The sequence below is a fragment of the Etheostoma spectabile genome, chromosome 6, assembly GCF_008692095.1.
Source record: "Etheostoma spectabile isolate EspeVRDwgs_2016 chromosome 6, UIUC_Espe_1.0, whole genome shotgun sequence".
Lineage (NCBI taxonomy): Eukaryota > Metazoa > Chordata > Actinopteri > Perciformes > Percidae > Etheostoma > Etheostoma spectabile.
Genome location: NC_045738.1, coordinates 24,233,455 through 24,246,774, shown reverse-complemented (window position 1 = coordinate 24,246,774; position 13,320 = coordinate 24,233,455). Strand labels below are relative to the sequence as shown.

The window sequence follows — 13,320 nt, the reverse complement described above, 5'->3', positions numbered from 1 at the left end:
CACACACACACACACACACACACACGCTTTTTTAACTCATTGAAGGCCTTGAAGATTAGGTTATGTAAAAAGTCATGTGTAGTTCTAATTCAAATTCTGTAGTTGTAATCCAAAATGATAATGTAAGTCAAATAATGCAGCCAATCTCTGAGTTCCCGTACAGTAACTTTAAATGGTTGCAGGATTATTAAAATGTTTAAGTCATATCTACAATCACTATAATTATTATTTTTTTTAAAGCCTGAAGAGTGCTGATATGGGTTATTTCCTTGGGTTTCAGCAAAATCCAGTCAGTAGTGCGTCATATATTGGATGAGATAAAGAGATGTGTTGTCTATTTGGTAATTTCATTGTGAGAGACAAAAATATATGTCAGTCACATTGGTTAAGATTCATCTTTGCTCCCATTTAACCATTTGTCATCTATTTCTATGGAAGCCCTTAGAGGCAGGTGAGATAATCCTGGTCGTTTTCTTAGTCTGGTCTAAATTGTTTTCTCTCGAGTTTATGACTTAACCCTCCAGTTGTCCTCGGGTCAAATTTGACCCATTTCTTTCAAAGGTTTCTATGTCATCTATATATCATTTTAAATTTTGGCCCAGAAAAACAAAAAATTGCATGATGACAGAAAGATAACAAGGGTTAACAGGTGAAAAAAAAGTTTGATAAAGTTCCTTACCTATTTTCAATCTGTGAAACAGATTTTTAAATATAAATTATATTACTTTTTTTCCCATATGAAAGATAAAAAAAAAAGGTTTTTGGTGGGAAAACTACGACATTTGTTTAAGTAACTTAGAACGATTATACTGGCCTTTTCTCACCTATTAATATATACAAGTTATAATTATAAGTCTGAAGTAAGGGAAAGCTATTTAGATCAGACTAAGAAAACGGACCACCAGACTATTATTATTATTTTTTTTTTTAATTTTATTTACCTCTCAGGGCTTCTGTAATTCCCCTGTGAAAGAATGTGCTTTACCAGCTACAGTTTCCTAATTGTCCCCACTAGAAGTTCAGATAAAAACCTGCCTGTTAATTGAAGCCTCTGGCATTCTGTCTCCCACAGCGGGTTCCACCACCACCTGTGTGATGTACAGTTTCAGGCTCTCTGTAAGATACAAGAAAGAAAGGCTCATAGAAACTGTTAAAAATGATTATAATCTACAGTAGAAAGAGATGGATACCTGGTGCGACGGCCTCTCCCAGCACTAACGAACAGCTCTTGCAGGAGACGATTGCCAGGCGGCGGCACGTTTTCTGAACGTGACACAGGTAAAGAAAAAGAAAATCATTTAAATATACCCAGCTTTGCTCGGGTGCTTTTAAAACCACAATCAATAGCCACTATGACCGGGATGGAAAGCAGAAGAGGAGGGGAAACACAGAGATGGAGATATATGGAGTGACGATTGCTACAGTTTTTAGCTCCCTCTCTTTCTACCTGCCTCTCTTTCTATTTTTCTCACGTTCTGTCTTGCACTCGTGCAAAGAATGGTTAATAAAAGAGTAGGGAGATCAATCCTCATCTGCTGAGGGCTAGAATTTGACTTCACTGACGAGTGTGTGTGTGTGTGTGTGTGTGTGTGTGTGTAGGGCTGGGTACCAAATTCAATACTTTTTAGGCAAAGACCGAATTGCCTCTTAAGTATCGAGTATCGAAAAATGCATCAACATTCAATAACCAATTTCAATACCTAAGGAGTAAATCGCATCAGAGGCAGTGAGCCAATAAGCATGCTGCATTCTTGTTGTTGAAAATGTATTTATTAGGAGTAACCCCGTGACATGCAGCATCTTGTTTTCGAGGGGGTTCTTAACAATAAATAAACTGTCATAATTACAATCATAAATTGACACAACAGCAAACAAAACAGACACAAAAACAGTCATAAAACAAACCTCAGAATCAGTCAGTCATTATTTAGTTTGAGGCAGAATAAGAATGAAACTGGTTATTAATAATATCAGAAGAGGTGTTACGGTATCGTAGAGGATCATGGACAGGTAGAGTTGGTACTGTTCTAGGAAAACAGGGCATTTTTAAAAGGAGTGGAGCAATAGAATGGATTGAATGATTACAGGTAGATAATGCCAATCTGAGGGGGCTTTAAACCTAAAGGCTTTCTTAGCTGTAGGGAAAAACAGAAGCAGTTTTAGATAACTAGGGTTATTGAAATGTATACATTTATAAATAAGCTGCATCCAATGCTGAGGTCTTCTTATTGAGGGTGATGGTAGAGCAAGTTTTTCATACGTAATGCAATGACAAGTCGTGAAAGGACATCCAAGAATCACAATGTGAGATGTGGTTTTATAAAGTAGTAGTTTATGTCTCATGAGCCAGTGTTGTAGGCTATCAAAGTCAGATTGCAGAGCTGATTCTATCTGTAATAAATTAATTGTACATACAGAGACGGGGCTAACGTAGTAGGAGCTGAAAAATAAATTTAAAGATTTGGGTCATAATGTACAATTTTGTGTCATTTATTTTTGTTTTATAAAATGGGTTAAAAGTAATTTAGGTATGACATTGTTGAATGAGACCCATCCCTGTGTGTGTGTGTGTGTGTGTGTGTGTGTGTGTGTGTGTGTGTGTGTGTGTGTGTGTGTGTGTGTGTGTGTGTGTGTGTGTTATGATACAAATATGGATCTAATTTGTGCCTTTAATTAACACAAATTGAGTGCTCTCCTCCCTTCCTCCCTTAGTACAGCTAGAGAGGAGTTTTGTTTATGGACATAATTCTTATAATTGAATTGCCAACCACAGCAATCGTTCTTTTATCTTCAACACCTCTCAAAAAATCCTTGGTTTTCCAAACTCCCACAATCCCAGTTTAAATGATTTGTCTTAACTGGTTGTTTCCCCGTGCAAATCCCTCACCTTTGATTCTTGACTGTCCTCTGAGCCAACAGAGCTCACTTCCTTCGTGAGAGTGTGTTCGCAGCCGCCATCTCTGGCTAGGAGGAGGAAGGTGTCGCCCAGTAAACAATCCTCGGCTCGGGGCAGCAGCTTCTTGTTCGCGAACGGATCGGGGTGGCAGCACCAGTCGTCCACGATGGCGTTCCAGTTGCCGTTAGGGAGAGGGAGAACTCGCTTAAACACTCTGAAGAAGAAGGAGAAAACAAAAACCCAATTGCAGGTCGTCTTTCTGTCATTGACCGGTGATTTTTGGAAATCCCCTCCATTGGTTCCTGCTGCAGTGAGAGCCGGTCTCTGTCAGTTAGCACAGAGGGCCAGAGGAGATCAGAATACAAACCACACGAGTATTTAAAAATAAGTGTATTAGTCAGGGATGCACCGAATCCAGGATCCAGCTTCGGACTCGGCTGAACATTGGGCTTTTTGACGGGGTTAGGTTTCTGCCAAACTCCCCCGAAATCGACGCTTGCGCTACGCTGGTTGACGTGACGCCGCCGCCGTTGATGACGGGAGAGTGTTTACGTAGGTGGACCGCTGGCTGTGAGAAAGTGAAAATGGACAACGTGAGTAGAAAAAGTGTTGTTTGGCAATGCTTTCAGTCAAAAGAAGGCGATTCAAGTCGAGCTACGTGTTCAATTTGCAATGCCGATTTGTCCCGTGGTGGCAAGGACCCTAAACACATCATTGTTGTTGTTACAACTGTCACTGCCCAATGTGAGTCGAGTGCAGATGTGAGTTGCGCATGCTCAGATGTGAACGGTTTACGGCATAACGTGTCATACTGAAATTAGTGAAATCTATGAAGTAATAAACTTTTCTCATTACAAACAATAACAGAAGATGGGAATCATTTCAAAAATGTTTTAGCTAGCTATGATAGTTTGATTGCTAACGTTAGCTCAACACCATTCCACTGACAGCCTTTGTTGTGTTTGATGCGAACTTGTAGCCAGCAGTGAACCAACTTCGTTAACTAGGTCCATTTTTACTGTTTTGTCTTTACAGAAGTCTCTCGTTAGCATCTTATATGCTACTCGTAGCAATGTGATACGTGCGCGACTCAAATCTGCACTCTCCTCACATCGGGCAGTGACAACATTTGTGTATGAAACATTTGGAAGAATACGAGTCGTGCATGAAGGACTCTACAATATGCAGCCACAACTTCAGGTCCAGCAAAGGAAGGACGCCGTTTACTGTGGGAACGGACTGGGGATGGGAGTAGGATTCTGCATTCAGTTTTGGATTCGGTGCATCCCTTGTATTATTTTCTTAACTGGAACAAGGTTGATGAGAGCCATGAGGCTGACCTAAAACATTTTGGGCCCTAAACCCAAAACAATGAGCTGAAATATGCTAAAAAAAGCTCAGCAGAACAGAGGGGAACTGCAGAGTTTAGTAATAATTGGCCGTGGCGCCGTCACTACTAGCGACCACTTTCCCACCATGTGTAGTCATCTGACCCGCTGTTAATATAAAATATTGATTAGTGCAGCTTTAATACAATACTTGTTTGAACTATTCCAGTAAAGCACTTAGTATGCACTCACAGAAACCCTTCAGAGGGTACTTTGTGATGGTTGCAGTCACAGGCAGCATTAATATCTCTGATCAGTCACATAATGGAACATATTGCTACAAAGCATAATGAGGCATAATGTTGTTGAAATCATAACTTTTACCCCGCTCGGAGCACTTCGCCTGACATTTTTTATTTCCCCAGCCCTCGTTGAAAGCAAGAAATGAGTTTTTCTGGCAACTTTTAGTGGGTTATTGCTGAGGAACACCGCCAGAGGCCAACGGTCTCGGTAATGCAGCTATTGCAATTTTCGGCGTGTCACATTGCTGACCAGGAAAAGCTGCACGCTGAGAGCTAGAAGAACAATACCACAGTCCGACTGAACCCCCTCAAGGTGATCAACTAAATTGTTTCTGAATGGGTAGCGCAGACCTTCACACTGGCTCTATAACTCTAGCCCAGTCAGGCTGACAACTGTGGACTCGGCTCCGGCGCCATCCATCAGCTCTCGTCTTTCACAGACTACCGCTTCAACCGCTGGGTCACGCCATCAATAAACACCTGGTCCTCTTCCTAAATAAAACCCTATTTCCACTGACGCTCGTCCGTCTGCTCCTCACCTGTCCTCTAGCAGCCGGGTCATGCAGCCCTGGCAGTGGAAGCAATAAGTCTCTTTAGCCCGGAGCGTCTCCACCACGCTGCCACGGGCCTCTATGGAGGGCGAAAAAGGCAAAGAAATAAATTAGCCTAGTTTGGGTGGGGCTGCATGTGAAATTCATTTTGCTCGTGATTGTGATCACAAAAACAATGTATTCCAGAAAAACTATTATTTTGCATTTTACATTTTGCAGGTTAAAAGGTTTTTAGTTCCAGGTGTTTTCACTGTTGTTTTTTACTTGTAAGTTCAATAAATGCTACATATTTCCAGAAGTCCATGAGTGCTCCTGTTAAATAATCCTGATTAACCAAAATGATTATCATTATGTTCTTTTCCAAAACCAAGCAGCACAACAACAGAGCACAGATTCGGGGGAAAAAAAACACTGGGTGGTGAATGTGGCTTGGAAAGGAAACAAGCAACTCATCTGATTCACATTAGATTTGTTGAGCGCTGTCCTTAGCTGTAACTTCTTGCGGCGCTGGGAGTGACATAAAAAAATGCCAAAAGATGAAGTTTGGGGATATTATGCAACGACTCTGGGGTGCACTTTTGATGAGATGAAACCAAAACTTAAAAAGGGACTATTCTCATGGCTCTGATGATCATTTGCTAGTGGGCCATTAGGGACACTGTGAACAAAATGTGTGACTCAGTCCAAGGAATTCAGAATAGAGAGCAAGCTCTAAATAGCTACCAAAAAAGACTTTGTTCTTGCCTCGGCAAAAAGGAGTCCAAAAAGTGGGGAGGGGGCCGGGGGTGCACATGTCTGGATGGGTTTCCGTAGCTGTCCTGGACATTACCTTCATCTGTGCTTGGCGTGACACTGATGCGCAGCCTGAAATGCAGCTCCTCTCCGCAGGACTCTCCCGCGGGTGTCGGGACACAGGATCCCGGCTCCAAGGCGACTCCTGGCGGCAGAGTCAGGCTCAGCTCGCCTCGGGGCGTCCCGATGAGGAGAGAGGAATCTCCCCCTGTCACGACCACATCTGCCGGACTGCTGGCCACGGCTTTCCTGGAGAGCAGATGCCAGAACACTTTATGCTTTTAACACTTTAGAAAGCATTAGGTTTAGAGATATGTTGAGTGTTAAAGTATTATAAGCTCTCGACTGCGGAGGCTGGATCATTTTTCAGATTCAAGACCATTTCAAGTTGAATCACGGCGGGGTCCTCGATCACCCTGTCAGGGATCTAATTCACAATGACCGGCTTGCTCAACATTATCCCTTACGTGCATAATAACTGAACAACAAGCAATATCACAAAAATTACAAAAATTACCAATATCAAGGCCTCAATACAGTGATTAACGACTCAGCCTAAAGTGCAAGACTTAGACTAGACACTCTCACACACACACACACGCACACACACACACACAGAACAAAGTCTCTTGTTTTCTCTTCCAATGACTGCTCCAACGTTTAGGGCCTTCTACAGTACAGAACTATTATTAATAATACTACTTATACAGTACAATCTGAAATACCACGTCCACCTGGCTGCTGCAGTCTCAGCCAAAAGGAAGAATTGAATAATGAACACCACCAGGTGAAAGAAGCACTGCTTCAGCGGAAAAAACAAAGTGGATACAGACCAAGCAGTACCTCTGGTTACAGGGCTGTACTTTTTTTTCAAAACGACTTTATTTTTTTCTTACACCACTGGAAACATTGACAGTGTAAAGTCCTATTTGTGGCTGCTGGGCCGCTTTTACGTCCTCTCCTTTTGTGAGGAATGCTGAACTTTTGCTCTCATAGTCTTGAGTACAAAATGTAGTAATACGCAGGAAGAATTAGGATTCTCCCACTTTGCAGTAGTGGTGTACAGAGTCCAGTGTAAATCCAGTACTTTGGGAGAGAGGTAACTCATTTCACTGCCTGTCGAATCTCAAAAACCCCAGGGCGCCCGGATAACTCAGCTGGTAGAGTGGGCGCCCATATTAGAGGTCCACTCCTCGACGCAGTGGGCCCGGGTTTGACTCCGACCTGTCCATCCCCTTTCATGTTAACAGCTGCCCAAAAAAATTAAAAATCTCAATAACTCCATCTAGTGATGCTGTAGGTGTACTACATCTACATTCTCTGGCTCAGAGCTTTGCCACTACACTGTATAGTTCATGAATTGGCAACAATTATATGAACAAAACTGTATTCATATAGCACTTTTTAGGTTTACAAAGTGCTTTACAAACAGAAAATATGCATTATGAGTACAAACTCCTAATGCTTAAAGAAGTATTTAAATCATCAGTCAGTAAAAGCAGCAATAGAACACTATTAAAAATACACCTTTCCAAGTAAAAGTCCTGCAAAATAAATTTAAAAAGTATATGTATCTGCAAAAAGTGTACCTAATGTATCAAAAGTACTCACATTACAGATTTGACCCTGTCAGTGTTAGATCACTGTTTAATTATAGGATCATACGTATAAGAGGTTTGTAGTTTAATCTATAACAATGCATTATATGCATCATTTATTTTACAAAATTAATAAATCTAAAGTGTTTAATATACAACCTCAACATGAAAATTAAGTAGTGACTAGGGTCATAGCCGTCACGTGAAAAAGTAGAATTTCCCTTCTCTTAATACATCCATGTATCAAATGCAGGAGTAGAAGTATAAAGTAGCATTCTGTAGAAAAACTACAGTACACACGCCTCAAAACGTACTTTTGTCCAGTAACGTTACGCTATGCAATATGTGATGTAATTTACTCGGCAATTAAATGCAAGTAGGATAAACACTAAACAGGTAACAATATGTAAAACCTATTTTCATAGTGTAATTTGATACTCTTCTACATCAACAAAATTAAAAGATTGTATATATAATTATATATACACACCACACACCACACACACACACCCACACACACACACACCACACACACACACACACACACACACACACACCAAACATGACTTTCAGGACACCAATTTTTTTGTGAATGAACAATGTATTGTAAATAAATAAATGAATTTCTTCCTTAAAACACGGGGGCATTAGTATATACACGCCTATGTTAAATTCCCATAGAGGAAGGCACATTTTTATTATTAAAGGCCAATTATTTCATGGTTGGATTTTCCTACTTTTTTTGAATTAAGGCATTAAGATCAATTTCCAAAAGGAGTGAGTTTTTTTTTTTTTTTTTTCGTCTTTTTAATCAACTTTAGCAAGGGCTTGAACACTTTCTCAAGCCACTGTACACACACGTGTGCACATTTGGGTATATACACACACACACACACACACACACACACACATTTAATTTAATTTTGTTGATGTTGACATTCTAGAAATGTCACAATGTCTTTTAATGTTGTTACTTTACATTATCCAAGCCACTTCCAATTGCTACATGTCAGAGGTCGCGCGCCTCTGGAGCAGCTCATTTTGATGAAATTACTTGTGTGACTCATTTTCTGACACATCTTTGTTATTGCTAACTACTGCAGTGTTTAAAAAAAAGTGCCATGAAACGAAGTGGCGAAATTCAAACAGTTAGCTAGCAAGCTAACTCCGGGTTTTGAAACACCATAGGCTACAACGTTCTACGGTAATAAACGAAGGCTACTCATCTCTGCGCTATAACGGTAGCTAGCTAGCTAGCACTTAGCTAGCTAACTAGCTATAGCTAGCTAAGTGCTTAAAGTGCAGTATTAGTTCACATTTATTGGGCTAAGTTAGCTTATGCTCTTAGCTAGCCTAGCTTGTATTGTAAACTTGCCAAGAAATAGAATAATGTTAAATAATTGTTTATCTCGCTAGCTTTCTATATCAAAATAATTACCCGACAATTAGCAGTCCAGTCTGAAGCCTTTTTCTCAGCTCTAAGAAGACTCCAACTCCATGTGTTTTGGCTGGCATCTCCAAGTCTGCCATCAAGTCAGCTCACTATTCAAAAAGTATACATATAAAAGAGAAGAAAGAAATCATACACTAATCAAAACTCTGGGTGACTGGGTGGCTGGGTGACACTAAGGTAAGAACAACATTAAACCACATCTATCTGAATTAGCGTTAGCTAGCTTGGTAGAAACCAGAGGTTGATACTTGTCTGCAGCCATGCAGCATGACGATACCACTGAGGTCAAGTAGCCACAGTAAGAGAAGAGCATCCGGTCAGGCATTTCAAAATAAAGAGGTTAAACAGATTTAATACATTTTTACATTGTATACTTACATCAATTGAAAAGGACTGATAAATGTTTTGTTTGTGCCCTTTCACACTTAACCTTCTTTTAATTCTACTGTATAGAAGAAAGTAATGATAAAGGGACATATGCGGGAAAAAAAATAGTATTAGAGGAGTATTTCATGAGAAGGGTATTATTATGGACCCCACTCATGAATCATGACAATCAAACCTTTTGCTCATAAATTGTCATCTCATAAATGTTCTACTAGTCTTGATTCTTGGTTGATTCCACAAGTGACCAACTATTTATCTGATTCATTATATTATTGTATTGCATTATCATATTTATCTGGTGTAAAAATGTTTATGTTCACTTTCAGTCATAATGCTAAAGAATTATCAGAGAAACAGATTGTTCCAACTATGAGTTTCTCTGCGCACTGTGTAAGCACTGAAATAGGCCTAAGAAATAACGTAATGTAATGTAATGTAAATATAATGTAAATAATGTAACGTACACTTTATCAATCCCAAAAGGGGAAATTACAATGTCCTATAGATAGATTGTTTTCCACAGTCCCTCTACCAAACATAAACCCAAGATCAACGCAGGACCTGCCTTAGTTGATTATTTTACTTTGGTGGTGCAAATGAAGAAGTATTTCAAATAAACAACTGACATTCAGTTAACTTGAGAGTTTTAGACTTTTGGTGGGCTGACATACACTAAAATACAAAACAATAACATACACTAACATTTACTAAAATATAGGGACGCAAATCGTTAAAGTCAAACTTGAATTTGATCAAAATGTGGATAATATTCAGCTTTTAATTTGAAAGAATAGCACATTATTTCCGGGACTCATTTGTGTGACTGTGGGTGGCTTGACACAGCCGAGAGGCGGAAGACGTCCATGCGGAAGACCGGAGCGGTTTGGCTCGGGTTTGGACGCTGAACGTAATCTGCAGTGCAGTCTGGGAGCTGTCAATCCTTTTCGCTTTGTATCGGCACTGGAAGCTACTGATGCGCTCATCACTATTTATTTACATACTGAGGGACAACACTCAGAGGAATAAGACTATGTAGAATAGAATCACCTATTATCTGCATCCAAAGCCTTCTGGTAAGAGACCTGACTTATATGAACGGGTGACACCGGGCCCTGCATCTCTAACGTTATCATTTAAAACAACCTGCTAACGTTGACGTTAGCTAGCTGGTCACATTGACGGTGTCATCCGTTTTTACTCAGCAAACCGGACACATGATTGAATGACAGTTGCTAGCCAATATCCTACATCGGTAAGCTTTTCTTTGTACACTATAAGTGCCATGTACGTTAGCTGAAATCCCCTCACCTAGCTAGGTAACGTTAGCTATAGCGTAGGTTATACCTCCCCTCTCTCACACTTAAATGATAACGCTGGTAACGCGTTTAAAATGTTGCAAATATTCCACAGCTAAATGTACGTTTATATACATTTTTAATGTGTATTTTCCACCCCAGAACCATAGCTCCAAGTGCTGTAGTTGGGACGACAGCGACGTGCACACCTGCTCTACTGTAACTACAGTATGTTAACGTTACTAAAGGCGGTCAGTTCTTCTTGATGCTGCTAACTAGCTAACGGGCTAAGTGCCAGCAAACCATGCTACTTCTAACTCAGAACAACCAAAAACAACCAAACGGGAACGTTGTGTGAAGGTACGGCGCAACCGCAGGGGAACGTTACCGTTGGTTGGTTCTCTTAACGTTTAGAGAACGTTATAACCAGGAGGGAACGTTCCCTAAACGTTAGTTTTTGGTTTGGTTCGAACTAACCTTTAGAGAACCAAAAACTAACGTTCTCTAAACGTTCTGTGTTAGTGGGGACGCTAGTCTCTTACACATAACGTTACATTTCCCCTCAAGCTACGTACTAAGACTGAATTAGCCACTCTGTCGTTGAATAAGTAGCTACACTACTTGTCAAACTGTCAGACTCCGTTCAGTTCTCTGTCTATCACGGCAGACATTTTGCCCTGTCACAGCCAGAAAAGCACAGGTGTGACTAATAACATGCAATAATAGCCTAGCTGATGCTCGCTGATATGGTTACCTGGGACACTAATGGTGCTGAGTCATCCTTAATGTTGTTACGGCCGTGACAAGTTCAAATGTCCACCGTGAAATGCAACATCCTTTTTCTAAATCAGTTTGAGCCCCTCTTAAATGTGATACCAATGCCTTTAAAACTCCATATAAGAGAAGTATATTATGTAGCGTGTCTAACAGTATTTATTAGTGGTGCACAATTCAGAAAATGTCCCGATTCGATATCGATTTTTAGGCTCAAGATTCGATTCACAATCAATTTTTGACAATTCTCAATTTAAAAAAACGAAATAATTGTATGGAAATGTAGTTACTTTTCCAATGTGATAGTTCAAACTAGGGGTGGGAATCAAACCTGGGCCTCATGATACAATATCATCACGATACTTACAATGCAAAGACATATAATATACAAAACATACATACAACAACATTCTATGTTATTGGTATTACAGATAGATATATAGATAGATAGATAGATAGTAGGGGTGGGAATCACCAGAGACCTCACGATAGGATATCATCACCATACTTATTTCATGATACAATATAATTGCAATCTTAAACATATTGCAATATTCTGCAATTATGTTGCAATTTAAATCTTTTATCATTTATTCCCCATTTCACATTTGTTTCATCTAAAAAGATACATTTCTCTGTTTGCTCATCTCACTTTAATTTTATTGCTGCAAAATGGGATTGTCAAGCAGACAAAATGACCAACACGTATATAATAATAGATTGATACTTGGCTTCTGAATATCGATACAGTACTGCCACAGAAAATATTGCAATACGATGCTGTATCGATTTTTTTCCCCCACCCCTAGTAACACGCGATTAAAAAATATTGAATATGAATGGAATTTGAATCTGTAGAGCTTGAATCGCGATACGAATGGGAATCACCACCCCTAGCATTTATGTTTTGAATCATAGCTTGGATGATACTGTAGCATGGACGTAACAACTCTATACACTAACGAGAGCCTGTTTAATGGTGAGGCTGTTAGGTTGAATGTCAAATAGCAGTCAGACTCATCCCTCTCCCTGTTCACCAGCTGCAGAAATATGTCGCCTGAGCACCATTCCTTTATGATAAATGTGTTCCTGAAAGATTGCATTGTAGGAGCGGCAACAGACGCATTGTGTGAAAGTTGATGACTCCTCTTCTTCCTCTTTTTTTTGAAAGTCCTTCTGTGATTTAGCCCGTCGCTGGTATCTCTTCATTTCCACAACATGTTAAACAAAGATTGTAATGGCTGCTCATGTCAGACTTTGCTCCTCTGGCTGTAAAGACTCTGGTCTTTTAAATTGGCCTCAGCTATGCCATGGCATGTTTTAGAACCATGTACTGATTGCTATACTCAGTTTTTTTTTTTTCTCCGTGGCCAAGTATGTAGATGCCTGAACTTGAACTCATAATCAGTTTGCGTTTTGAGTCTTTTTGTTGTCTTTTTTGTTTGTTTTTCATTGCAGGTGTGATGTCCTCATGCATGCCTGGTGTTTGACATTAGCATAACAACCACCCAGGAGAATGAATGCAGAGGAAGTGGAGCTGCTCAGTGACTCCAAGTACAGGAACTATGTGGCAGCAGTGGACAAAGCCCTCAAGAACTTTGAGTACTCGAGTGAGTGGGCAGACCTCATCTCCGCACTGGGCAAACTCAACAAGGTAATCTCAGGCTGCTTGACAGACACTGCACTAGACTACAAGTTGTAAAGAATGCAAAGACATATGCATGCAATATACAAACACATGTAGAATGTACAAAACATTCATACATACTACATTATCTGTTATTGGTATCATAGATCACTTTAATTTTATTGCTGCAAAATGGGATTGTCAAGCGTACAAACTGACCACCACATATATAATAAAAGATCCATACTTGGCTTCTGTGTATTGATACAGTATTGATACAGAAAAATCGATAGATAGATAGATAGATAGATAGATGG

General features: G+C 40.0%; 2 protein-coding genes and 1 long non-coding RNA gene across 9 annotated transcripts in view; 2 read left to right on the top strand and 1 right to left on the bottom strand.

Annotated features, from left to right (window-relative positions):
- The window catches only part of LOC116690682 (uncharacterized), a 20,643-nt gene extending 17,189 nt beyond the window's left edge, over positions 1-3,454 (top strand). Inside the window, exon 3 of the long non-coding RNA XR_004332331.1 lies at positions 3,294-3,454. This is a non-coding gene — a long non-coding RNA (uncharacterized LOC116690682). The remainder of the gene's footprint in view (positions 1-3,293) is intronic.
- The window catches only part of ube3d (ubiquitin protein ligase E3D), a 37,312-nt gene extending 28,074 nt beyond the window's left edge, over positions 1-9,238 (bottom strand). The window contains exons 1-7 of the mRNA XM_032517796.1: positions 9,173-9,238; positions 8,906-9,006; positions 5,907-6,118; positions 5,066-5,156; positions 2,888-3,110; positions 1,191-1,263; positions 1,036-1,114 (exon numbers count right to left, since the gene is read on the bottom strand). Of these exons, the coding sequence (XP_032373687.1) occupies positions 1,036-1,114; positions 1,191-1,263; positions 2,888-3,110; positions 5,066-5,156; positions 5,907-6,118; positions 8,906-8,997 (770 nt within the window). The 5' untranslated portion in view covers positions 8,998-9,006; positions 9,173-9,238. The remainder of the gene's footprint in view (positions 1-1,035; positions 1,115-1,190; positions 1,264-2,887; positions 3,111-5,065; positions 5,157-5,906; positions 6,119-8,905; positions 9,007-9,172) is intronic.
- A 952-nt stretch (positions 9,239-10,190) lies between these two features.
- dop1a (DOP1 leucine zipper like protein A) overlaps positions 10,191-13,320 on the top strand; it is a 38,591-nt gene continuing 35,461 nt past the window's right edge. For 5 of the 7 annotated variants that reach the window (XM_032517789.1, XM_032517791.1, XM_032517792.1 and 2 more), the window contains exons 1-2: positions 10,194-10,559; positions 12,835-13,030. In XM_032517789.1, the coding sequence (XP_032373680.1) occupies positions 12,893-13,030 (138 nt within the window). In that variant the 5' untranslated portion in view covers positions 10,194-10,559; positions 12,835-12,892. Of the gene's footprint in view, positions 10,560-12,834; positions 13,031-13,320 lie in introns of all 7 variants that reach the window. The other 2 variants (XR_004332330.1, XR_004332329.1) reach the window with 2 other exon arrangements.